Source organism: Vipera berus (assembly GCF_964194415.1).
Source record: "Vipera berus genome assembly, chromosome: 12".
Taxonomy (NCBI): Eukaryota; Metazoa; Chordata; class Lepidosauria; order Squamata; family Viperidae; genus Vipera; species Vipera berus.
The window spans coordinates 3,381,570-3,408,073 of record NC_138215.1 but is presented as its reverse complement, the minus strand read 5'-3'; the positions used below and the strand labels follow the sequence as shown (position 1 = coordinate 3,408,073).

General features: G+C 43.7%; 1 protein-coding gene across 1 annotated transcript; it reads left to right on the top strand.

Moving 5' to 3' along the window:
* On the top strand, nucleotides 1–26,504 carry KIF23 (kinesin family member 23; the record flags this gene model as incomplete). The annotated part of the gene is made up of 23 exons (XM_081337008.1): nucleotides 1–17; nucleotides 1,698–1,767; nucleotides 3,793–3,921; nucleotides 4,376–4,481; nucleotides 7,233–7,369; nucleotides 7,765–7,874; nucleotides 7,967–8,137; nucleotides 8,998–9,110; nucleotides 11,130–11,251; nucleotides 11,480–11,582; nucleotides 13,019–13,098; nucleotides 13,194–13,313; nucleotides 14,072–14,231; nucleotides 14,387–14,551; nucleotides 15,441–15,598; nucleotides 16,027–16,200; nucleotides 20,442–20,621; nucleotides 20,910–21,239; nucleotides 22,244–22,474; nucleotides 24,347–24,429; nucleotides 24,847–24,928; nucleotides 25,014–25,084; nucleotides 25,986–26,504. The coding sequence occupies 23 exons, from the start codon at nucleotides 1–3 to the stop codon at nucleotides 25,999–26,001; spliced, it is 2,928 nt and encodes a 975-aa protein (XP_081193134.1). The 3' UTR covers nucleotides 26,002–26,504.

Genomic DNA, 26,504 nt, shown 5'->3' with positions numbered 1-26,504 from the left:
ATGAAGTCGGCGGCGGCGTAAGTTTTCCCCGCTCCTTTCGGAGGGCCGGGCTGGACGACGCGGGCCGCGCTGACCCGGTTGGGGGCGCCCGGCTGCTCCGGCCTTGGGCCTGGGGGAGAGCAGCGGGGCGGAGGAGAGGAGCCCTGTTGGGGTTCAGATGGGTGGAGGGCGTCCGCTGACCAGGAACCCGTTTCGCCCCTTGGCCGCACTCGGGAGCCTCCCGGTCTGTCTTCGGCCTCCGCGTAGCCCAGGGGTAGGCAACCTTGGCTCTTTTATGACTCGTGGACTTCAACTCCCAGAATTCCTGAGCCAGCATGGCTCTGCTTGGAAACCTCTCCCTTTCTCTTTAGCATGGCTGGCTCAGGAATTCTGGGAGTTGAAGTCCACGAGTCATAAAAGAGCCGAGGTTGCCTCCCCCTGGCATAGCCAGACCTCTTTTATTAACTCCTGTGATCTCTGACCGATACCCGCTTTAATGCTTATTTTTCTTTTATCCTTTCCTCTCTTTTCTTCTGTTCCCGTAATGTAGATTGCGAGGAGAGGGACAGGTCCCGCTTACCGGAATTTTGAATTGCTTACTTATAGGTAGATTTTACAGGCGATCCGGAACTTGCTAGTTAGGCTAAGTCTTTTAGGAAGTGTGGTGCATTAAATGCAGGGCAAAGGCAAGGCTTGAAGCTCTGTATGATTCATGTACCCTTTTAGTGTATGCTTACCTTCCCCCAAATGATGCTTTCTAGATGTAGAAATACAATTCCTGTCGCCCCCAGTGTAGTTGGTACTTTATGTCTTCCTGTAAATGAAAGTAGTGGGATCTGGCACAGTCCTCAACTACAGGTGTAGGACTGCAATCATCAGCCTTTTCAGATGTACAGTATTAACATACAAATTTGCAGTGTTAAAATGGGAACAAAGACATAAAAAACAAACCTTGTAGTTTGGCAGTTATAATTGATTTGTTGTGGTGCTTATAAGTAACATATTGTCAGCACCTAATGGAAGTGATAAATTGGGTAAGGTAGGATGACAAACTGCGAATCACTGCTGAATTAGTTTCAGCTGATTCACATGTCATTTGATAATTGTATATGGGAATTTTAGATGTCATTTTAAAAGTTTTGTTGCAGGGCCTGCTTTTATGGTACAGCGTTGACAGGAGAAAGGGTAGCAGCTACTCACTGACAGGATTCTCACAATTAAGGAGACTTGGCCTGTGTGAGACGGTAGAAGGATGGTTTCTAAATCTACTACCAAAATTCTGGTGGAAAATAGACCAATCTTTCCAGCTTTCATTTTTCTTCTTTACTGCCTAGGAATTTACTCTGTGGATTTGGGTTTTCTGTTCACAGTTGTTAATCCAAAAAATGTGGAAGAACTGAGCATATTTTTTGTCTTACAAGAAGAGCCTGATAAAGCAGGAGTGGTGGCAGTTAGCACTTTCAAGAAGAGGATCTTGCATGCAGTTGTTACGGATATTAGAATGCCTCTTTTTAGATGTGGCATGTCCACCCATTGTTTATTTGTATTAATAATATAATACTACCTAAATTAGCTGCTTTTAAAAGCCTCTGTGGCTGCTTTGGTCTTGCTCTACATTGCTGCAATAGAGCATTCCATAAATAATTTCAGTCGATTTCTTTGTGTAGTGTGCATCTTTGATTTTATTTGTAACTTATCTGACATTTATTAACTTCCAGAAGAACTAAAACTCCTAGGAAACATGCATTTAAAAAAGCGTCTAACAATAGTTGGAAGGATCCCGTTGGGGTAAGTGGCTGACTTACAGCAAAATTAGCTCTTCAGTCAGTTCTTGTATATTGTAGGATTTGACTATGAAAGCTGGACTTCTTATGAATTCCTTTGTATATGAATTAGCAATAGCATTTAGACTTATATACCGCTTCAGAGTGCTTTACAGCCCCCTCTAAGCAGTTTATAGAGTCAGCCTACTGCGTCCAACAATCTGGGTCCTCCTTTTACCGACCTTGGAAGGCTGAGTCAAACTTGAGGCAGTGAGATTGAAACTGCTGGCAGCCGCAGCCTATCAGCCCTTTGGCACAACGCAGGTAAGTCTGAGCGCAGAGGCAGAGGCAGGCGATCCAGACATGCCGTGCACTTTTCGCCCAGAGGTAGACGAAGCTTCGTCTGCTTGCAAATGGGGCGCATAGAAACTGAGCGATTTGCTCCATCTCCAAGGGCCCCATTTGCAAGCAGATGAAGCTTCCAGTCCCTGTCATTTCTCCATCTGGGGGAAAAGTGTCTGAGTGTCTATGGGGTGTTTGGAAATGGAGCACGGCAGCGGAGAAATGCGACGGAACTGGAAAGCAGGCTAGTGAAGGAATGCTTTGCAGAAGAGAGGGGAGCTGCGCAGTGGTGCACCAAGCGCTCCAGCTCCGAGGCGGTGGAGAAATGCGACGGAGCTGGAAAGCAAGTGGCAAGGCAAACCCCACAAGGGCTCCAGGCACTGAAACGTAGCTGCCCAGCCCGCCGGAGGGCAAGGTTGGCATCTATTGAAATGTGGTGGCTTCTGGCTCTGGTGGGGAAGGGGGAGCCAGCGTGGACGCTGCAGGCAAGACCCCTGCTTGCTTCAGCACCCTGCCCAACCCTCCGGGGCTTCAGCCCTGGGCTGCTTCCTCCTCGCTCTCAGGCGGGCCACAGCAACCCCAGGTCAAAGGCCCCCTAGTCTGCCTGCAGGAGCATTAGCCTGGCCGCCCCTGCCTCAGTGCCCTTCCTGCCCAGCACGGCTGCCCCAGGGCTGCAGGGCCGACCTGGCGCAGGAAGGGCATGCACCACCCCGCCCGGACTTTCTCATACCAGTAGTTGGTCTGTCCCGTGCTCCGATGTCGGCCCAATCACTGCTTGCTTCAAAGCTCTGCATGTGCACCTCATGTCCTGCTGTTTGTATCGAATGTTGTACCACCCCCGTGCACTCACCACCTGCTATACATGGGGAAAATAAGACATGCCCTGAAAATAACACCTCATGGGCCTTTTGATCCCCAAAAAACATAAGACCCGGTCTTATTTGGGGGGGAAAACACAGTACTATGTTTTTACTATGCTTTTCTGATAGAAGAGGCAAAATAAAGATTGACACTTTTTTAAAAAAAAATTTTTTTTGAAAGGTTCATTTAGAATATAGCATTTCTTTGATTCTGGGCAAGTGGATTTTCACCCAGCTTGTTTTAAACCCCAGAAACAGCAGATGGTTTGTCGAGACAATTTCAAAGCTTGCCAACCTAAATAGATCGATACTCTAAAGCACAGATGAGCTGCAAACCATTGGACTGATCTTCTGATGCTAATATAGATGGTCCTCAACTTAGGACCAGTTGCTTAGTGACTGTTTAAAGTTACAATGTATCCCTCAAAATGGGACTTATATCTGGTTTTAAAACTCCAAAACCTGGTGGTGGTCCCCCCCCAAATCACATGACCACATTTTGAGACCTTAGCAGCTGGCCCACATTTACAACTGTTTGCAGCACCCTGCTGCCACATGACTACAACTTATAAGTTTTTAATTGAAAACCACCATTTACTTTCTGTTTCCAGCAAAAACTGCCCCATAACAAACAATAGGTTTGTTTAATGGGTGCTGTATTTGCATAATGACTATTGGAAAAAAAAGGTGGTAAATCAGGTGGTCACGTGGCCCAACGTATGACTGAAATTGTGGGTTCAATTGTAAGTTGAGGACTACTGTAAACACTTTCCATTCTGATATGTGCTCTGTAAACGAGGATAATCTTAATCCGGTGTTTCTAAATAGTACAATTTTTCTCTGTTCAGGTGTATTGCCGGATCCGCCCAGTTGGTGTAACAAACCAAGAGTGTTGCATAGAAGTGATCAGCAGCACAACAGTCCAGGTTCACTCACCTGATGGGTACCGTATTGCCCGTAATGGAGAATATAAAGAGGTAGTTTGCATTGAAAATGTGCTATTCCCTATGGGCTTCAATCTACACTTTTATTGGGATTGTGTCATTTAAAGCAGCTGGGTTTATCATAGGCTGTATGTATAGGATTGAATGTTTGTTAGTAAGCTTGTGATCATACTGACATTCTATTTAGTGATTCTGTTGCTGGAAATACATAATGCATGAAGAAAAACGGGCTTTTGCCAATATTGATTCGCCTACCAAATGGCATTCAACATTATTACAGGGAGATAAAAACTTTTAGATTTTTTTTGTACTAGTTACTTTTTTTCAAGAAAATAGAAAGTATCATTGCTAGAGCATTAGATAAATTGACTATTAAACAGTTGTGGATTCAAAACTTTGATGCAGTATGAAAATCAATGAAAGGTGAAACAGCAAATGGGTAAAACTTCTGGTTAATTGCTTCCTAACTGTTAAACTTTTTTTCTAGGTTCAGTATTCATTTAAAGAAGTATTTGGCACAAGCATTTCTCAGAAACATGTATTTGATGTGGTTGCTAAACCTCTAGTGGAAGATCTTATCCATGGAAAAAATGGTATGATATAATTAAATTATTAAGACTGAATCTCTCTTTAGAGTAGCAATATGAATCTTTTTCCTCCAACAAAGAATTAATTTTTTTCATATAATTGAATCAAAACTCCTGTTTCCTATTGGAGTTTTTAATTTAATTTACTAAGCTTGGATTGCCACCTACACAGCAAGTTCAAGTAATATAATTATAGTAATATAGCAATAGCACTTATATGCTACAGTGCCTTACAGTATTGTAAGCGTTTACATCAGTATAGCCCGCAACAATCTGGGTTCTCATTTTATCAACCTCAGAAGGATGGAAGGCTGAGTCAGCCTTGTGAAGGTCAGGATCAAACTCCTGACACTGGGTAGAGTGAGCCTGCAATTCTGCATTCTAACTACTGCACCACCACTATATTATAGTATTAATATAATAATACCATTTTTGCAGGCTGCCTAACAAGGTACTGGTCGCTTACTGAGCAGCGACCATTAAAAGTTACGATAACACTGAAAAATTAGACTTATGACTTGTCTTCAAAGTTGTGTCCATTGCAATATTCCCAGGGTCATGTGATAGTGATTTGGGGGTTTATAATGGTTATGCTAGACTTCAAGTAAAATATATTTGCAACCTTCACATTTGGCTTCCAATGAGCAAACTCAATGGGAAAGCCATAACACACCAGACTTGAGAATTGTCTGTGAGAAAGACAATAGTGTGTGGATATTGGATGTGGCAGTACCTGGAGACAGTAGAAGAGAAGAGAAGAAGGTGGAGAAGATAACAAAATATAAAGACCTGCAAATAGGAATAGAATGACTGTGGCATAAGAAAGCAAAAGTAGTACCAATAGTCATAGGTACTTTGGGTGCAGTCCCTCCCCATATTGAAGCACCACTTGAAGACCAGCAGCATTGACAAGTTCACCATCAGTCAATTGCAAAAGGCAGCTTTACTGGGAACAGCTTCCATCCTGCAACGATACCTGTAAAACCATCAGACATCCACATCTGCCTATCCCAGGTCCTTGGGAAGGACTTGATAAGCGGACAAAAATGCCAAATCCAGTCTGAACATCTGGTTGATTGTATGACAAAGCAGAATTTATTCTTCATATTATATATAGACCCCCATCTCACAATCAAGTGATTGTGTTCACCTATTCTAAAATTGGAGTAAGACACCAAGTAACTAAGAATAATTTTGAGAAATAAAATGCTGTTAATTGTGATGTATAAGATTCATCTGACCACATTAAGACATGGCTCTGTCAACCAGCATGGTAAGCACCCCTGGGGGGTGATTGGTGGCATGAGGGTGCTCTTTCAATCTTTTAAACTCTATTTTTGTACAGTTTTTTGGGTGGGTTTCTTTGTAAGCCACTCCGAGTCGCTTCGTCAGATGGGTGGTGTATAAATTTGATTAATAATGAAATATAGCTTCCTGACTTGCTTATCCAGGTATAAGAATTTCTTAATATTTCCATTTCTTAAATTTGAATGTTCCCCCTCTTTTTAGACAAATGAAGATAACCTAAAATTATTTGGAGTATCAAGAATAAGATAAATATGAATAAAATGCTCAGGATTAAATTATGAAGTTTTCTATGTATTCTGTTATTTTACATAAGTATTGAAATGCATTTCTCTTGCAAGGTATCCTATGTAATTGTCACTGAACCAATGTTGTTTGCATGGATACACTTATTTAAGGTTACCTTTCAATTCTTGCTACAACTGAGAGCTGGAAAAGTTTCAAGAATTTAACTCTTCATTGGGCTCAGCTTGAGAATTATTTGTTCCTCTTGTGCAGATCTCAATTTCAGGACCAACATTTACAAGTACAATTTTTTTACACACACACACACACACACGTAGGTTGTGGATGTAATTCTGATTCTTCTACCAGTGCAATATATTATTTATGGCATAATGTACTTTAAAAATAGCAATTAAGTAATACATTTAGGGAGTATTATTTGGGGAGTAAAATTTAAAATTTTGGATTTGAAGTTGGATTTACTTCAGAATGTTTTATAGCAATGTATTCAACTCAAAACAATTTCATGCAATAAAGGTAGGAAAAATCTGATTTGTAACAGTGGATTGTTTTGTGATGGTCAATATTTAATTTAGCAAATTATTTTTTTCCCTCAAGGGTCAGGGAAAGGCTTGGGTAATTATCAAAAATTTAGAATTGTTATGTTAAATATTCCAAGCCATTTTTCTTTTAAATTTTAATTAAGTTATTTTAGATTGTTAATACTCTTGTATGTAACCTTTTCCCTTCTTGCTTAGATGCAATAACTAATTAAAAACAATATGAACAACTTATTTCCTGCTATACTACTAACTATTAGTGGTAGTACATAATGGAAAATTGTCAAAGAAGGGTTAATTTAATCATAGTGCTCAGAACTATGAATAAAGTTCCCAGAACGGCTATATAGATTTGAGCTCAGAATTACCTTTTCAAATTTGAAATGTTTTGAGTCAAAGGTTTTATAATATGGAAACAGGATCGAATATGATAGTGAAAGATCGGTAAGACTGAGAAATTAGGAAAGTAAATCTTGGAAGAAGCCACGGGGGAAAAACACACCTGATCCACTGCATTGCCAAGTCCATTGACAATTGATGATTTGGACATCTTGGTAACTTGCTATATTTAAAAGTTTCTCATTAGATGGCCAAAAAAAAATATGGCAAAGTATTTTCATGCAGTATATAACAAAATTAATTGTGTCTCTGTGCTTTTGAATTCTAGGTCTCCTTTTTACGTACGGAGTCACGGGGAGTGGAAAAACGCACACCATGACCGGCTCCCCCGGCGAGGGAGGCCTGCTTCCTCGTTGCTTGGACATGATCTTCAAGAGCATAGGGCCCTTTCAGGCCAAGCGCTATGTGAGTTCAGTCTCCAGGTCTTGGGAATTGGCAGCTTAACACAAATAGGCGGGCCTAAAAAGCCAGCCAAACTGACAGCCATAAGACATTGATGAAAAGGAGGAGGAGCCTTTGAAAAGAAGGGAAATTGGGAAAGAGAAGGGGGGGAAAGCAAGTGGAGATGAAGTGCCCTCCTGTTTCCACAAACAGTTTGCTGAAAATAGGTTGTTCTGAAGGTAATATCTGATTGTACCTGATGCATTTTAAACGTTTAAAATTATGGGAGGAAGGGAGGGAGGCCTGCCAATCTCAGGTAGAAGCTGCTTTCATTGCTGTTGCATAACTAGTTAAATAGCACTTTCTGGGTATCTCTTGGCAAGGGACCCCTTATTTTTCCCGTCATCCTTAATCCCCAGGTTTTCAAACTTGATGATAAGAATGGAGTCGAAGTACAATGTGAAGTGGATGCTTTGCTTGAACGCCAGAAAAGAGAGATACTTCCAGTTCCCAAGACACCGGTGGGCAAGTAAGTGGCTCCGTCTGACTGGGATAATTCAGGAATGTTGTGGGTGTTTCCTTGAACGAGTAACTGCAGATGACTCTCGCTCACCTTGGCAGGCGACAGATAGACCCTGAAATTGCTGACATGATCAATGTGCAAGATAATTGTAAACTGGAAGATGTTGATGAAGACAGTGTCTACGGTGTGTTTGTGTCTTACATTGAAATCTATAATAACTACATTTATGACCTTTTGGATGAATCCCCTTTTGATCCCACAAAACCAAAGTGAGTAGTTTCTCTTCAATTGGGAGCTATGCTAACAATCCAGCAGTAGTAAATGCAAGTAAAATTGTAGTCTGGTGATTTAGATTCAAGGAAAGATAATATATATAAATAGCAGATTATAGATCCAGCGATTGATATAGATCCAACAGCTTGGGGAAAATACGTTCTGTCTGGTTCTAAGTCTGCCTAACGACAGTAGCAGCATCGTACTGTTTTGAGCTCTAAATTCAGAGAGACGTAGCTTTTCCATGTTCGTAGCCTTTGAAAATATGTTTTAGAAATCCGCTTTATTGAAACATTGCTAAGTATGACTTGCTTTTAAAGGCTGGTGTTTTTCCTGTTGATACTCTTGGTTTAGCCTGGTAAAACTATTAATTGCTGCCAAAATTTGGACGATTCTTTAACGGGCACAGGAATGTTTTCCAAGTAGCTGCCACAGTGAGTGATTCTTAGCGAAATGCTCTTCAGCTGAATACTTAGTAACAAGGAAAGTCACTGGGGGAAAATTATTTTCTTTGCTTGGTGGAACAACTAGGGCCCTCCACTGTGGAATGCTGACTTCACATATGTGGACATTACCCTCCATACTTTTGTAGTAATTGATGGTTACTTTCTACTTGGTGAAGTAGATTGTTGCTCTTTATTGCTAGTACTTTGCATGGACAAGAGAATATGCTTGTAGCCCCGTGTGTAATCTGGACGGTCTGTGTTTCCCTCTGTCCACTTTGCTTGTGTGGATAAGCTAATGATAGCTGTCAATTAGTCTCAGCAGAAAATAGAATACATTTATCTAATTCAACATTGTCTTAAGTAACCATCCAATATTGATAACTGGCATCATTTGAACATCCCTGTTGCAGGTTTCCTCAATCCAAAATTCTCCGTGAGGATCAAAATCACAACATGTATGTTGCAGGTTGCACTGAGGTAGAAGTTAAATCTACAGAAGAAGCCTTTGAAGTGTTTTGGAGAGGTAAGAAGTGGAATTATTTCCTGAAAATGTCACTTTAAGTACTCCACGTTAAATCATTTAGCTTGAAGACAGTGATTAAAAAAAGCCATGAGGGATGAAAGGAAACGTGTTTTGTTTATCCTGTTTCTCTATTGGCCAACCAGATAATCGGCTATGCCCTGAAAAAACCCAATGGGGCTTGGGCACTGTATTGAAACTGCCCTGCTACAGAGCCATGAACTAAAAATCATGCTGAACCGTGTCCCATTGATCTGCTTTTTCCTTTTTTTAAGCCTTATGGTTCAAGTGGTTATAATTATAAAATAACTCAACTATAAGGTGCAGCATTCCTCTTTTGTCCCTATTTGCAGTTGAATTTCGGTGGTAAATTACAGGATTTGTAGTAGAAGACATATTAACTATAATCCTTTTCTATTTAGAATTTGCTAGACAGCTTGTGTCCCACTGGGTCATCATTTCAGAGGTATTTCCTTACCTAAACCGAGAAACAGAATGATCACAGATGGACAAAAAAGCAGTGGGAGTGACTTCTGACTTTAGGCTGGCTTCCCCACTGAATTTCCTTATGGAAAGCTGACAGGGTACACTGGACATCTCACTCCTCCTCCCCATTTGTTTTGCTTATGAGAAGCTTGCAGAGAGAAAGTCAGTGGGGAAGCTGACAAGAAGTTGAAAGTTCAAGGCCAGCCTGCAGGTAAATGGCTACTGCTGGATGTGGGAGGATCTGTGGTGGCACGTGAAAGGTGCAACATGGATTGGAAAGGGTACATAAAAGTGTGGCACAGGTTGGGGGTGCATAAGGTGTGGTGTGGGTCAGGGAAGGCGTGCAGGGTTGCATGAGTGGCCAGTACCGGCGCAGAGAGGCTGGGTGTCAACTCTACAATGAGCGTGGCTGCAGCCATTTTTCTTCTCATTCTAGGTTGCCACATAGAACGGAGGGAGGGGGGTTGCCCAGGTGCTTCGCTAGTCAAAATAATCTGTCCCATAGGAACCAGGGTCATTTACTACTCCCGTGACCAGGGACTGGGCGTTATATAAAAAAGCCCACCAAATGAATATATTGGGGAACGTAGTAGCTTGCGTAGTTATGCTTTGTAGTAGGATAACTGTTACTTGTGTATTCAGACTTGGTTTCACTTTTGATCATGCTGATACTTTGTAACTAGTAAACATGTTCTTTGGGGAATTTTCAAGCCTCCAAGTTCTGCTCTATTCATCTCTGTCTGTCGGAACCATGACACTGGGGAGGTCATGTAGGTAGGGGAGATTTGCCTAAGCAACTTGGGACCTTCACTGACAACTTCCCCATTGCCTGGTGGGAAGCTGTCAGGGAGCGTTGGAAATGATCATGTGACCATGTGATGAAGTTGATGGCTGAACATCCCTAACTTTCCCAGATTTCGTTCCGCAGGAGTAATGAGTCCCTGCATGTGATAAGAGCCTATTTGAGGAATCTTGGTTTAAGAAGTGTCCTATTGTACATTGCTTTGCCCAATTAAAGGTTACAAACAGGCATGAGTTTTAATACCGGATGGATGGATGGATTGCATTTGTATGGCCACTTATCTCACCTAAGCTCTCAACAAACCGCAATTCAATAAAAAAAGTTAAAGATACATGGATAAAAATCAATAGCCTCTTGAAAACAAAAATAACCATGGTCATCAGCAAAGTCCATCCTTGCATCAAGCTGATCAAAGCCATTGTAAAAGCTCCCCACCATTGCCAATCCGCCAAGCTCAGTGGTGTAGCCATGTCGCTAGGGCTTTCCCGAAGTTTGGGGGGCAACCTAGGTTGTGGGGAGGGGAAGATATTACAAAGACCGTGAAAATAGCCTCCATGGTTTTGCCTTTTCGGATAGGCAAGGTGCTCCAATCTTCTGTCGTTTGGGTGGTTTTTTTCTTCATTCATTCCAGGTCCACAATATTCTTTGAGAGATGGTATCTAAAATTCTGCCCTGATCGCGTTATGATGATTTTGGACTCTACTTGATCTAAATATTTTTTCCCCTTTCAACAGGCCAAAAGAAGAGGCGCATCGCACACACTCAACTGAATCGAGAATCGAGTCGTTCGCACAGTGTGTTTCTAATTAAACTGGCTCAGGCTCCTCTCAATGCAGATGGAGATAATGTTCTGCAGGTAAGATGAAGGTCGGCTAGCAAACGGATTTCTTTCTTTTCTCCAGAGGACAACTTTTCCAAAAGTGATAATGGTTAGACCAGCAGCACAAGTCACGATCAAGCGTTGCTGAGGATCCTGGCTGCAGCAGATGCTTTCCTTAAAAGGAACTGGCTCCATTCTCAGCTTTATATATCTACGTGGAGTTGTGCTTCCTGATGGAAAACCACAATATTTCTTCTCTTGCAGGAGAGAGAGTTAATATCCTTGAGCCAGTTGTCGCTGGTTGATCTAGCAGGGAGTGAGAGAACAAACAGAACCAAAGCTGAAGGAAACAGACTCCGTGAAGCTGGTGGGTGCTCTGATAGCAATGAATGGGTGGGTGTCTCTTCTTCCAGTCAAGGAGACTCTGGAAAGAGTGCAGAGAAGAGCAGCCAAGAGGATCAGGGGGCTGGAGGCTCAAACGTACAGGGAACGGTTGCTGGAATTGGGTATGTCTAGTTTAATGAAGAGAAGGACGAGGGGGGACAGGATAGCAGTCTTCCAATCTCTCAGGGGCTGCCCCAAAGAAGAGGGAGTCAAGCTCTTCTCCAAAGTCCCTGAAGGCAGGACAAGAAGCAACAGATGGAAACTAACCAAGGAGAGAAGCATCCTAGAACTAAGGAGAAACTTCCTGACAGTGAGAACAATTAACCAGTGCAACAGCTTGCCTCCAGAAGTTGTGGGTGCTTCCTCACTGGAGGCTTTTAAGAAGAGTCCGGACAGCCACTTGTCTGAAATGGTATAGTTTCTCCTGCATGAGCAGGGGGCTGGACTAGAAGACCTCCAAAGTCCCTTCCCAACTCTGCTGTGCTATTCTATTCTAATTCTAATTCTATTCTGGATTCAAATGGATCAGTTCCTTCAAATAAGCAGAAAGAATCAGGGCTGACTGAGGGAAGCCACAAAATGACCACAGAGATAGGAAAGTTTTTTTTAATATTCTTCTCTAGCCAGAAGGTTTTTCTGGCTCTTGGTTCTCTGTAGGTTTTTTCCATGTTATACTTATTAGAAGTGATAGATAAATCTTGGAGGAAAATTAATATGGAATTCCTTTGGTTTTGAAAAACTATCCAGATGGAGAATGTTATTTTCAATTTAATCCCAAAGGATGTGAAACATTCTCAGTCCCTGCTGTTACTAGGCAGAAGTAAGATAGCATCTTTACCTATACATTATGGTACCTTCTAGGCCACCTTTTTAAAAAGATGGGTATGCATTGGGAAGATGGTTAGGGTTATTTGGGTGGAGTTTTCCTTATGAAATAGAATTCCTTTTTACTCACGTTTAACTTGTGGATTTTCCGCTGAGTTAGAAAATACAAGTTTTCTAGGCAATTGCATGGAAGTGGTTTGGCACAGTCTTCTAGATTTTTTTTTTGTACTTTCTAGTTTAGTCGAGAGTCTTGGGATTTCCTCATAGTCCAATGCTAAATCTGCCAAGATTGGCCTGGTGTAGCACCTGTTGTGAATCTTCCCCTTATACTTTCCATAATTTAGCTAAGGCTTTTGACCACTGTCCAAGGTTTAGCTAAAATGGTCCTTATATTGGAACTGGAAATTTCTCTCTCCCTATCCTTTGCCAACCAAGGATGTTGAAAGGGCGAAGTGGCTGTTTCTTTTTCATAGGAGAGGTAATCCCGTGTCCTTCCAAAAACAGGGAATTAAGAAATTCTTACAAAGATAAAACTGTTCCATGACTAGGCGTCATATCAGACGGTGGTGAGACTAGTGCCATTCACTCTTCCAGGTAATATCAATCAATCACTGATGACATTAAGAACCTGTATAGAAGCTCTGCGAGAGAACCAAACGTACGGGACCAATAAGGTGTGTAGTTACCTATTTCTGCAGAGTTTTTCCTCCTTTCCTCACTTTCTCAGTTCCTCAACTCTGAGAATGTTTTGTTCCGCTTGATTCTTCAGATGGTCCCTTACCGAGACTCCAAATTGACTCATCTTTTTAAGAATTATTTTGATGGTGAGGGTAAAGTGCGTATGATAGTCTGCGTGAATCCAAAGGCAGAAGACTACGATGAGAGTTTGGTAATTTAAGTTTGTTGTTTAACTTCAGTTGCTTGAATCTACAAAAACTGGTAGCACGCTCTCTCTATACCTCGCTGCTGAGTTAGCCATCGTTTACAGGAACTTTTTAAAATGCTGGAGTATTCCTAGTCACATTTCAGAATATGTGTGCTGTTTATCAAGTTTATATGGTCGGTCATCTCACTCTCAGTGGCAGACAATAAAATTAAAACAGTAAAAGCAGTTAAACATTGAACGTGGATAAAAAATAAAGCAAAATCCTGAGGAGAGATATTATATATAATACAGAGGTACCTTGGTACTTGGCTGCTTCAAAGCCTGTTGAATTTGGTTCTCTATGTGTTTTGACATGAAAATGTCCTAGTACTTGACCTTTGTTTAGTAGTCAGCGTGCTGCTATAGGAAGAGGGGGGACAGCGGTGGGGAATGGACAGGAAGTCAGCCATGCTAGGAAGGTTACTGACACAGGAAAAGGGACAGAGAGGCAGTTCTTCCCAGCTGAAGCAAAGGGCTTGGGACTCGTCCTTTTTACTACCCGTTGCACCTCCCAAAACAACGCCGAGTCCCAAGGTGCTACTGTACAGGCAGCACATGCTCTGCAGGGGGTCCCCAGGCATGTGGAAATGGCAGCTTTTGAGAAACATTTACAAGAAAACAAACAAGCTCAGAGAGGACCAAGCAATCCACTGTTCAAGTCTGAGCTACAAATATACTCTTTCATTCTTCTAATACTCTTTTTTTCCCCTAAATCTTGCTAGCAAGTCATGAGATTTGCAGAAATCACCCAGGAAGTGGAGGTTGCACGACCTGCTGACAAACCTCTGTGTGGACTAACTCCTGGTCGGCGATTTAAGAATCACGCTTTCAGAGAGGAGCTCTCCCGGCAGCTGGAAATCCGAGGTGGACCAGTTGATGGAGGTAAAGCTTTAGGTTGGTTAGCCCAGCTGAGACTAATAGCAATAGAAATTTCTCCTCCTAGCAATTGCCTTGTGTGGTTCTCCTGCCTTTACTAACCATGCAGACTCTGATCTTTGTGGACTGCCACTCAACTAAGTGGCCTGTTGTTTATCTAGACAGAGGCTCCTTGGTCAGAGAATTGCTCCTGCAGAACTTCCCTCCAGTGCCTTCTTGTGAACTTCTGGACATCAATGATGACCAGACCTTGCCTCGACTGATTGAAGTACTTGAAAAGCGGCACCACATCCGGCAGAAGCTTTCAGAAGAGTTTGCCAGAAATGGTAAGTACTTGGCACCAGCTTGTCTTGTCCCGGCTGTAAGTGAATAAATTGTGATGTTCTTCATGGAAGGCAAAGCATTGAGCGACTGCTTACTGGAATCAGCAAATACGCAGTATACGTCTGAAAAATAGTCAGAAGAGGTGGTACGTCTTCCATAAAAAGAATTTGTGTTTGTCCAAGATCCTCTGCCTGGAATTTCCCTGTTGTAACTGTTGTAAATTTGAGGGCCTTTGCATACTCTAAGGTTGTGCATCAGTTAATGCCTGTTTTTGGATTGGACACTTTGCTCACGGTCACTGATGCCCTCATGACCTTTCATCTGGATTACTGCAATGCACTCTACATGGGGCTGCCCTGCATTTGGATGCTTCAACTAAGGGAGAATGCAGCTGTATGGGTATTGAATGGGGTCGGATACTGGACACATAGAACATTGCTATGTGAGCTGTATTGGCTACCAGATGCAGCTCAATGTGCTGATTGCTACTTTTAAAGCCCTCTAAGGCTTGGGCCAGATTACCTACGGGACCGTCTTCTCTCAGTCATTTTTACTCACCCAACTCAGACTGGCAGATTGGGCGTGCTACGGGTTCCGTCAACCAAGGAATGTGGCTGATGGGTACTAGGAGGCGTGCCTTCTCTGCTGTAGCCCCTGTCCTCTCCTTTCAGAAACCAGGATGACTGCAACCCTGTTGGCTTTTCATAAGGCCCAGGCCTGGAGTCCCAAATAATGTTAAGGACTCATTTCATGGTTATAGTAACGTGGCAATAGTTTTACTCCGTGACAATATATATATTTATTTTATATTGTTTTAATGTTTCTCTGAATAAACAGAATAACTTGTTTAGATAGACAGCTATAGAAATCAAACATCTTTTTCTGTTCTAGTTCTGTGTGTAAAGAACATGTTGCAAGAACTTGATGCCAGCATTGTATCCAAAGAAAATTTTGCACAAGTGAAAATAGCTGAAAGAGAGAAAATCATAACAGGACAGAAAACTGAGATTGAGCGACTAGAGAAGAAAGCAAAAACTCTGGAATATAAGGTTTCTATTTACCGTTTGATGATTAAGTATAGCACTCATTTGTAAATATCTCTGCTCAAAAGGAAAATCTTGAATTGCTTGAAGTGCTTCTCCATTTGTTGATGGATTTTAAGATGGCAAACCTCTTGGCATGAGGCAGACCTAAGGGGTCAGCAAGCTTTTAAGATAGTGGGCAACATCATGCAGTTCTATGCAATACCACAAGCGGTGACAAATTTTGAACACCAAAAGGGCTACCCCGATTTACCCAACAGATTTCAAAGCATAATTTTTGCACACTGCTTCTGTCTTGTGATGGTTGCTTATCACTTTTATGTGTGTCACTTGCAACGTAGGATCTTGCTTTGCCAAAAAAACAGAAAAGCCGTGCTAAATTTTGTGGGGGTGAGTTTTCAAAATAGGAATTGCATTGTAATCTCTCACACCAGATTGATATCCTGGAGAAAACAACCACCATTTATGAAGAAGAGAAGCGTAATCTGCAGCAGGAACTAGAAAGCAAGAGTCAAAAGCTGCAGCGTCAAGTTTCAGACAAGCGTAGGCTAGAAGCTCGTTTGCAGGGCATGGTGACAGAGACGACAATGAAATGGGAAAAGGAATGTGTGAGTACGACTGATTTACCGAACCACGGGGCTGGGAAGCAGCCCAGCGATTTCCTTTTCACAACAGGAGACGTAGCTGGAGGTGGCAGCAGTCTGGCGTTTCCATCTCTCTCTGTGTTGAGCCCCATGGGCCCGACACACACACACACACACACATTGGGGGGAGGAGAACAAGGCCAGACTGCTGCCTCCCTACCAGCCGTTCCCCGTGGGTCCGACACACAGACACAGAGAGAGAGAGAGAGAGAGAGAGAGAGAAGGGGGGAAAGAAGCAGGGGGTCTGGCAGCGCCCGAGACTCCATATGCTGTTCAGAACCACCCCCGCACGCCCCATCTGACTGACCCACTCACCTTTCCAGCAGTCCTCCCATCTCTTCCTCCACTGCCGCCACGTGCAGTCCAAAGAAGGAACTTTCAAACTTCACAATTTTTTTCCTGAACTGCACGTGGCAGAGGAGGACTGGGAGCTGCAGGAGATGGCTGAAAGAGCCGCATGCAGCTCCGGAGCCGCGGGTTGCCAACCCGTGGTTTAACACTATCTCTATGTGCTTAGTTTTTCCCACATAAGAGTGGGGATATTACACTGTAAATGCGAAGGTGTACAATGCTGCTTTGGGCTGTTTGTTAAGTGTTTCTGGGAATGTATCCTATGTTCATTCTCGCATAGGGTGCAAGTTGATCTTTCAGACTCATTACAGAAGGTTGAGGCTTTGTGTGGGCATTTCCTGTTTCTTTCTCGGTGATATTTTTCTCTACCAGAGAAAACTTTATTGCTATAATTTATTCATACAAGACTTAAGTAAACAATTGGCAGCAATAATTTTAATTTTTTAAAAAAAAAAGCCTACTAGAAACATACAGTAAATGTTGTAATTGTAGTAAATGTTCAGAATAACAGAGTTGGAAAGGATCTTGGAGGTCTTCTCGTCCTGTACCATTCCAGACGTGGCTGTCAAATGTCTTCTGAAAAGGCTCCAATGATGGAGAACCCACAACTTCTGAAGGCGCAAATCATTCCACTGGCTAATTGTTCTCAGTGTTAGGAAGTTTCTCCTTAGTTCTAGGTTGCTTCTCCTTGATAAGTTTCCATCCATTGTTTCTTGTCTTGCCTTCTAGTGCTTTGGAAAATAGATTGCCTCCCCCCCTTTGTGGCACCCTTCCCCTTTCCCCCCCCCAGTATTAGAACACTGCTATCATGTCACCCCTAGTCGTTCTTTTCACTAGACTAAAAGGTAAAGGTTCCCCCGCACATGCGTGCTAGTCGTTTCCAACTCTTAGGGGCCAGTGCTCATCTCCGTTTCAAAGCCGAAGAGCCAGTGTTTGTCCAAGGATGTCTCCGTGGTCATGTGGCCGGCATGACTGGACGCCAAAGGCGCACGGAACGCTGTTGTTACCTTCCCACCGTAGTGGTTCCTATTTTTCTACTTGCATTTTTACGTGCTTTCGAACTGCTAGGTTGGCAGAAGCTGGGACGAGTAACAGCCGCTCACTCTGTTACGCGGCACTCGGGATTCGACCCGCCAAACTGCCGACCTTCTGACCGACAAGCTCAGCGTCCTAACCCACTGAGCCACCGTGTGTCCCTTTTCACTAGACTAGACATACCCAATTCCTGAAATCGTTCTTCGTGTGTTTTAGTCTCCAGGCCCCTAACCATCTTTGCTGCTCTTTTCTGCACTCTGCATCTTTTTTATAATGTGGGCAAAACTCAATGGAGTATTCTAAGGCTTTATAAAATGTTATTAGTACTTCATGTGATCTTGATTCTATCCCTTTGTTAATACAGTTTAGGACCGCATTGGCATTTTTGGCTGGTGCTGCACACGGCTGGTTCACATTTAAGTGATTGTCCACTAGGACTCCAAGATCCCTCTCACAGTTACTACTACTGAGCCAGGTTTCACCTAATCTGTACCTGACCCATTTGGCTTTTCTTGCCCGAGTGTAAAACCTTGCTTTTCTCTACATTGAATTTCATTTTGTTAGTTGGGTCCCAGTGTTCCAAGTCTGTTCCAACGTAGGCGATAGGTGGAGTTGAAATGCTCCTGCAGTTTTGAGTTCAGGCATGTTGCCAAGTGCCCAATCACAAATTGTAAGGACGCTACCGTGGCCGTATAACTTTGTGACCGGTTGTAAGTCCCTTCATTTAGCTTAGCACCACCAGTAACTTTGGCTGTTGAAGGAATAGTTGTAAATCAAAGACTTCCTGTATGCACATCTCCATTTTGTCTACTGTTATATCCTAAAACCATTATGTACCTAAACTGGAAAGTAATAACTTTTGCATTCCTTGAACTGTTCTCAAGTGCCTTAACGAAGGAGCTATTGAAGGTTTCAATGTGTTAAGAAGGTGCTGTTTTCCCAAATATATATAATCCTAATTCTTAATAGCCAGTTACAGCAGCCCACTAGTTTGGCAGGTATTTTAAAACTGGTAAAAGGGAATCCCATTTCTGATCCCATTTAGAGTTCTGATATCGTAGGAAGTAGCAAAACTTCTCAGAATCCTTATGATAGGGTTGGTATACAAAAATGTAAAATAAAATAATAAAAACCTTCCTCATCACTTTCTCTTTATCACGAATATTTTTCATTTGGTACTTCTGTAATTCTTTGTGGTCCATTTCTGTTTTAAAAATCCTAAATAATAACTTGGGACTTCTTGCTGCTAATTTTTAGTTGCCAGGTAGGAACATATATATTTTTTTTAAAAAAAATGCTTACTCTTTGGTGGAAAAGCCTTTTGTTAACTCTTTATCTAAATTAATGGCACTTTTACATGTAGATTGAATTCAGTAAAATTGGGAACTCCACCCTTCTTTTATAGCACCAGATTCCTCAAGATTCTCTTGTGTTATGGTAGCCTAATTTTTCTGCTTTGGGACAGTGGTGGATAAAATTAAGTGTTCTAACCAAGTTTAATGTACTCTAATATTTTAACAAGACAAAATAAAACTCAGAGCCACCTAAAATAAAACAAGATGGCTGAAAACTTGCCCTTCTTTTTGTCGTTATGTTGCTGCATCCCTGCTTGTGCCTAGGCAGTTGTTAAAGACTTGAAATGGCACTGCTGAAAATTTAGCCATTCAGTAACTGTCAACCAGCAAGTATACCTTAAACCAGGGATGAGCAACAAGTTGCCATTCAGTTGTTGGACTGTAGCCTTTGTCTTTCGTCATGGTGGCAAGACCATGATTAGGCATTCGATAATATCTGAAGAGGAATTTAGTATTGCCAGTTTATTTTAAGACAAGTGCAGCCAGCATTTCTGAATCGTAGGCTGCATTTCCTTGGGATACAAATATGTGGCAACGACTGGAATTAGTAGGTGTCAATCCATGCCTTAATTTTCTGACAACTAGTATGTGCTCTTGTTGTTGTTGTTAGCTGCGAAGTCGTGTCCGACCCATCGCGACCCTATGGACAACGTTCCTCCAGGCCTTCCTGTCCTCTACCATCTTCTGGAGTCCATTTAAGCTCACGCCTCCTGCTTCAGTGACTCCAGCCAGCCACCTCCTTCTCTGTCGTCCCCTTCTTCTATTGCCCTCAATCTTTCCCAGCATTAGTCTCTTCTCCAGTGAGTCCTTCCTTCTCATTAGGTGGCCAAAGTATTTGAGTTTCCACTTCAAGATCTGGCCTTCTAAAGAGCAGTCAGGGTTGATCTCCTCTAGGACTGACCGGTTTGATCGCCTTGCAGTCCAAGGGACCCGTAGGAGTCTTCTCCAGCACCATAGCTCAAAGGCCTCAATTCCTTGGCACTCAGCCTTTCTTATGGTCCAACTTTCACTGCCATACATTGCAACTGGGAAGACCATGGCCTTGACTATACGCACTTTTGTTGACAGGGTGATGTCTCTGCTTTTTAGTGTGCTGTCTGGATTTGCCATGGCTTTCCTCCCCAGGAGCAAGCGTCTTTTAATTTCTTGGCTGCAGTCCCCCTCTGCGGTGATCTTGGAGCCCAGGAAAATAAAATCTGTCACTACCTCCATTTCTTCCCCATCTATCTAAAATTACTTTGAAAGAAAAATATCTCTTTATTTTTGCCCATTAAAATTACTGGGTTTACTGTTTTCCTGCAGTTTGCTATAGTAACATAGTTGATCATTTTTCAAAATGTAATATTTCCGCAGGCATCTATTTCACTTTAGAGACATGTCCTTGCAATCAAAAACTCCTCAGCCAGTTAATTTTGCGTTAGTTAGCAATACAGGGTGTAATTGTAGCCTTTCTTTACCACGCAGGAGCGCCGTGTGGCAGCCAAGCAACTGGAGATGCAGAACAAGCTTTGGGTGAAAGATGAGAAGCTAAAGCAGCTGAAAGCCATTGTCACGGAACCTAAGAGTAGCAAACCCGAAAGGCCTTCAAGGGAAAAGGATCGGGAGAAAGCTCTCCAAAGATCACTGTCGCCTCCTCCAGTACCTGTAAGCTTCTTGGGAGGTTGAATGTGCCCTTCTCTCTGCATACCTGCGCCCCTGTGGCAAGCGACTCTGAGAAGTCCAAGTCCCGTGGCTGGGTGTCTACAATTCAGCCAGGAGAATTCTCTGTCAGCCGTCTCCTTGAATTAGCTTTGAATCTTCCTATCCGTGCGTGTTTTCTCTTTCTAACTCTGCTTAGTATAGAGCAAACGGACACTGAGGCTGAATTCTACGAAGGTTTTTGGTAGCGTTCTTTTTCCTTTTGCCTGATTCGCTAACTGCACCTTTCTTCAGTTTTCTAGCAACTGTATCACTCACCTGCCTAACCACCATGATCTACCTGCCAGAAGCCAGCCACAGCTGCACAGGCGGTCAAATTCTTGTAGCAGCATTTCCGTGGCTTCCTGCATCTCGGAGTGGGAGCAGAGAACACCTACTCAGCACAGCAAGCCTCCTGGCAAGGGGGACAGTGGCCTCCCTAGAGCCAGGAGTAGACCGCAGGAGCCAGAGCAAGCCAGGCCCTGGGTTGTGTCAGAGAGAAGGCGGGGCATGTGCTGGACGGGACCCCCGCCGGCTTCCAGCACTAGAGGGCCCCTAGAGCTAGAAGAGGACTTTTGCTGCAGGGTCAGTGTTCTGTCTCCGCTGCGGTTGCCCCTGTGTGATTGGCTGGTGATTGTGGGCACTGCCCTTGCTAAGAAGCCTACCTCGCCATCACGGGAGCTGCAGACACACAGCAAGAGAACAGCTGCCATTCCCACTCCCTTTTTAAAAAATAAGGGTTAATCTGAACTAGCCTCTTGCTGCCCGGCCAGCTTTGTACTCTCCATCAACACTGAACGGTCGTCCTGTGAGGTCCTGTCCCCTGTTCTTGCCATTAATGCTTTCACATTAACTGATAATGCGTTTGTATTTACATATTTGTGTACATGACAAGTCTGGGTAACTGAATTAAACTAAGTAGAAATTAGCTTTTCAAATAAATCTCAAATTACAAAAAACCGCTTACTTTGGACTTCAAAGAAATTCTGATGTCTTGCAGTGATGCCCTTAATAGTAAAGGCTGCAAGTCTTTATAAAAATAGTAAAAGCTGTTTAGGCCTGAAGGGGTTTTACTCCTTTGCAGCTTGGGAACTGCTCGCTATTCCCTGGTTTTTTCCTATGCTCATAATAATCGTATGTAGAAAGTGCCCTATTTTGTATTTTATGTGCGTGTGCAGGCTGACCTTTGGATGGTTTCTTGGCCATCCCCCGCTATTCTCCATTTCTGGGAGATGCAGAGTGCATAAAAGCAGAGCCTTTGGGTCTGGCCTCAAAATGTGACATTCTTTTCTCTGCTGGTGCTTCTGATATCTTTGATTTTGCCTGCTGAAGCCTGGAAGGATCTTAAACTTCTGACCCAAATTTATTGGTAGAGGGCTTCAGCTAACCTGCAGTTATCAGTGTGTGCTTGGTTTTCCTCTTCTTACATTACATTAGACTGGAAGTGTATATGGGATCTCAACAGCAAATGCTGCGAATTAAATATCTTGCTCAACTATTGATTAAACCCTGGAAGATGCCCTTCCCAGGGATAAGCTTAGGAAACTTGCCTACTCATTTTTTTAAAAATTCTTTTTCTGATCTCCCAGAATGCTCCTCCTGTTCGCCTTCGTCAGCGACGGTCTCGCTCAGCAGGAGAGAGGTGGGTGGACCATAAACCCCCTTCCAATATCCAGACTGAAACAGTCATGCAGCCACACGTCCCCCATGCCATCATGGTTACCTCTGCAAATGAGAAGGCATTGGCAAAGTGTGACAAATACATGCTGACGCACCAGGAGCTGGCCTCTGATGGGGAGATTGAAACCAGACTGATCAAGGTAAACTCTTGTGAGGAGGGCGAGCATCCTGGGAGCATGCTGTGTTGTGCGTCGTATTTCTAAAGAAGCCCTCCAAGAAAAAGAGCTTGTTGACCAAAAAGTACAGGTAGTCCTCAAGTTACAAATGGAATGGAGCTATGCTGCCCATTCCATTCGTAACTTGAGGATTTGTAGGAGTGAATGGCGTATCTTGAACACCATCGCTCCCTGCTTTCGCTCACGCATTCGCTAATCGAACGGGTGGGTTGTTAAGTGCACATGAGGTATCCCAGGGTGGGGAAGGCCATGGGGGGGAGGGGGCTGATGATAAAACACCACCTGCTTCAGACCACCCAAGGCCTCCCATGACTCACTGAGCTGCCTCATTCTCCCCACAATCACTTTCCCCCCTATCCTGCCACACTGGACTCACTTACCTTGCAAAGATCTAGTGAGCTGTCTCCTCTCCAGCTTCTCTGCCATATAAGATCACGGCACTGAGAAGCTTCCAGTTTTGGCACCCAAAGTGTTTGCAAGCTGAGCGGACACTTTGAGGCAGCGAAATCGCTGGCCCTAAGCACCCACTTGGCTTGCAAACACTGTGGGCACCGTAATCTCGCATGACTTCAGTGCTGAGAAACTTCCAGTCTCTGTGCATCGTTCGCGGCCTCCATTTTCAACGTCCAAGGCCTTGAGGAAAAGCCTTTGCTGCCGAAAATGGAGCTTTGGATTGACGCATGCGGAGCTCCAGGTTGATGTGCGCGTGGCTCTCGACCTCCTTTTTTGGCAGCAAAGGCCTTGAGGACACATGACAATCCAGAGCTCCGTTCTCGGCAGCAAAGGCTTCTTGCAAAGATGGCAAAATGTTTGCAGACGGAGGGAAGGCTTTAATGTTTCAGGCCTTCCCTCTGGAATTTGCAAGGCCTTTTGCCGCAGATCTCATCCAGGCCTCCGTTTGCAGAGAACAGAGACCTAAAGTACCAAAAGATCCTGTGAGATCTTGCAGTACTTATTAGGCCCCCATTCTCTGAATGCGCCGAAGTCCTGAAGCAGTGAAACAAGCCAAGAAACAAAGTCTCTCTATGTCTTCACAAGGTGAGTATCCACAGGCCTAGTGCCTATGGAGACCCCGGGGGGCAGGGGGGAGGGAATAGCCAGGGTGAATGTTGCCGTGCCTCTGCAGTCAATCATAAGGGTGAATGACTGCCATGGTGCTGTAACATTTGTAATTTTGGGACTTGTTTATAAACACAAAGGGGTATTTATCACATGTTCGCTAAGGCAGAGGTCCCCAATCTTTCCAGGTTGGCAGCCCAGAGGGAAATGTGTGCATACGCGCATGCGCAAATGGGCACACACATCTGCAGCACCCATGCTGGCACCTGCACACATGTGCAAAGCCGCTAGTGCCCACGTGACACTGGCGCGGAGCTAGCACCCCTGCACATATGCAAGCAAGGCCACTAGCGCCCGTGTGGCAGCGCTAGCATGAGTGGGAATGGGAGTCCATGCACACGTGTGCGCACTTGCCAGCCATCCCTGTGGCCCATAGTTGGAGGCCCCTGCACTAAGGGAACATTTGTACCTCGGGGATGTTTCTTTATTCTGCTACATAAGGGAAGCTTTTCTACAGGTTCTGGGCCTGCCAGAAGCGTTAAACTGTCAAATTGTATAATTTGTTACTCAGGGTTGTAGGCAAATAGTGGTGGAAACCCAGTGGAGCTTTTGACTGTCTGTGGGCTTTATTCCTGTACTTCTGGGAGATCAGGGGGAAAAAAACCTTTCTAGCTTTACTTATGCGTTTGTAAGGATGTAGTGAAAATAGCTTGTTACATTATCAATTGTGCCAATCTCTGTTCAGAGATTTTCTTAAACAGATTTTGTTTTCAAAAGGGCGATGTTTTCAAGACCAGGGGAGGTGGACAGGCTGTTCAGTTCACTGAAATAGAGACCTTGAAACAAGAATCACCAACCGGGTGAGTCACATTCAACCCAAACAGTTTTGCCCTTTTGTGTCTCGGCTCAGTGTGAATGGAACCTGATGTGATTCCTGCGTGTTAGTGGAGATCGTGAGCAGGCCGTGATTTTTTTGTGCATGACTGAATAATCTAGGTTCATGCAGAGAAGGCCAGGAAGTCCTGTGGGTGTGTTCTGCTCCTGGATAAAATTGTAAAAATGCAGAGCAAGCAAACAGAATTACAAAATGGAAATATCCCCAAGTTAATATAAAATAAGAGCAGACTTGATGGATGCCAGCCTTCTCTCTCCCATTAGTCTGTGTCTGGGCACTTTCAGGCAGGAGGCAGACCTCAGAATTTTCACTCCTGCCTCTGAACTGTTTCAAACCTTAACGACTTTTTCCTCTTCTATCCCTAACCCACCGATTCCTCCAGACGCAAGCGGCGATCCTCCCCGTCAAGCCCTCGCCTGCCCGAGGAGGCTTCCGAGTCAGAATGGACTGACGTAGAAACACGGGTAAGGCAGGAGTATCTTTGGCAGGGGGCGGGTTGGATGATCTCGAGTCACCTCTTGACAGCTTTGCCTGCCTTTTTTTGGCCAGTGTTCAGTCGCGGTGGAGATGAAGGCAGGCTCGCAACTTGGACCTGGCTATCAACATCATGCTCAGGCAAAGTAAGTTCTCCGTGTTCCTCCCATCCTGCAGACTTTCTTCAACGTTCCTGAGAGAGACGGGGTACTTGGCAAGCGGGCTGGGGGGGAGAGGAGGGGGGGAGACGGGTAAAGAGCTAGTCTTTAGGACTGAAAATAGACTTCACTATTGAGGTTTGGCCTCTTGCAGATAAGTGCTGGCTTTGCTGTGGAAGTGATCTGTTCAGCTCAGGGAAGAACACTGACAATTTTGCAAGACATTTTAACAGGCAGGAAACAGGGCATCCCAGGTAAAAAGAGGTTAATGTGAGTTCTTTAGAATGAAAGGCAACCATTAGCATTCAGGCAAGCCTGCAGCCTACTGGTTTTCTAGCTACAAGGGCTGGATTGCACCACCTGCTTGTCCTCCATACAACCCCCCTGGTGGCTCCCGAGTTTCTGTTGCTCCCACTCCTTTTTTATACAGCTATTTAGGCTCTTAAGTCATTCTGGGATGCCAACTCCCCTTGGCCCATTATTCCATTTGTCCCCCCACCCCCCCAAGCCAAGCTATGGCCCTGAGACAATGTTCAGAAACCCTGGGGTGGTGGCAGAGAGGTGTGTTGAAAGAGTGCCTCTCCTCTGGGGGAAGAGTCTTGTGTGCCAAGAATTGAAAAACGTCTCAGGATCCTTGCTGGGAAGGTTCACAGTCAGGGGTAGGCAACCTTGGCTCTTTTATGACTTGTGGACCAACTCCCAGAATTCCTGAGCTATGCTGGCTCAGGAATTCTGGGAGTTGAAGTCCACGTGTCATAAAAGAGCCAAGGTTGCCGACCCGTGTTCTAAGTGAATGTTTCAATCCACTTTTAAGCTGTCTGTTTGTTTGTATTGAACTGTAGAATTTTTGATCGTGATTGGGGGTGACAGTCTTGTCCTTTCTTTGCAGACGCAGGAAACCATGAAGCTTTTGAGATTTCTGCTGGGGCTACTTTTTCAAATAAAGTTTCAGGCTACATAGCTGGCTATGCTAGAAAGTGACAAAAGGGAAATTAAAATAAAAAAGTGCTTCTCTTGACCCGCATCTACATCATGACTTTGAGGAAGATGACCTCATTTTATTATTTTATGCATTTCTCTTAAGGTTTTTGCCTCATTTTTCTTCTTGTGCTTCAACACTTGTTTCCATGTCTACCTTTAGGGGACAATGTATTAGACTGTTACTATTTATTTGTCATCATGCACTTTAGTATTTCTGGGTAGCGTTTTGAAATTTGCATTTAGAAACAGCTGTCTTTGGGGTTTCTTTTCAAACTATGGTGCTTTCCTCAGGAATGTTATGTACAGGAGACAGCTCCACAATTGATAAGTTTTGTTTTCTGCCATATAATTGAAGTAATAGGAAAGGTTCTTTGCTATACGGAATTTCAGTGTATCATGATGATTAGATAACTTTGTAGTGACAGAC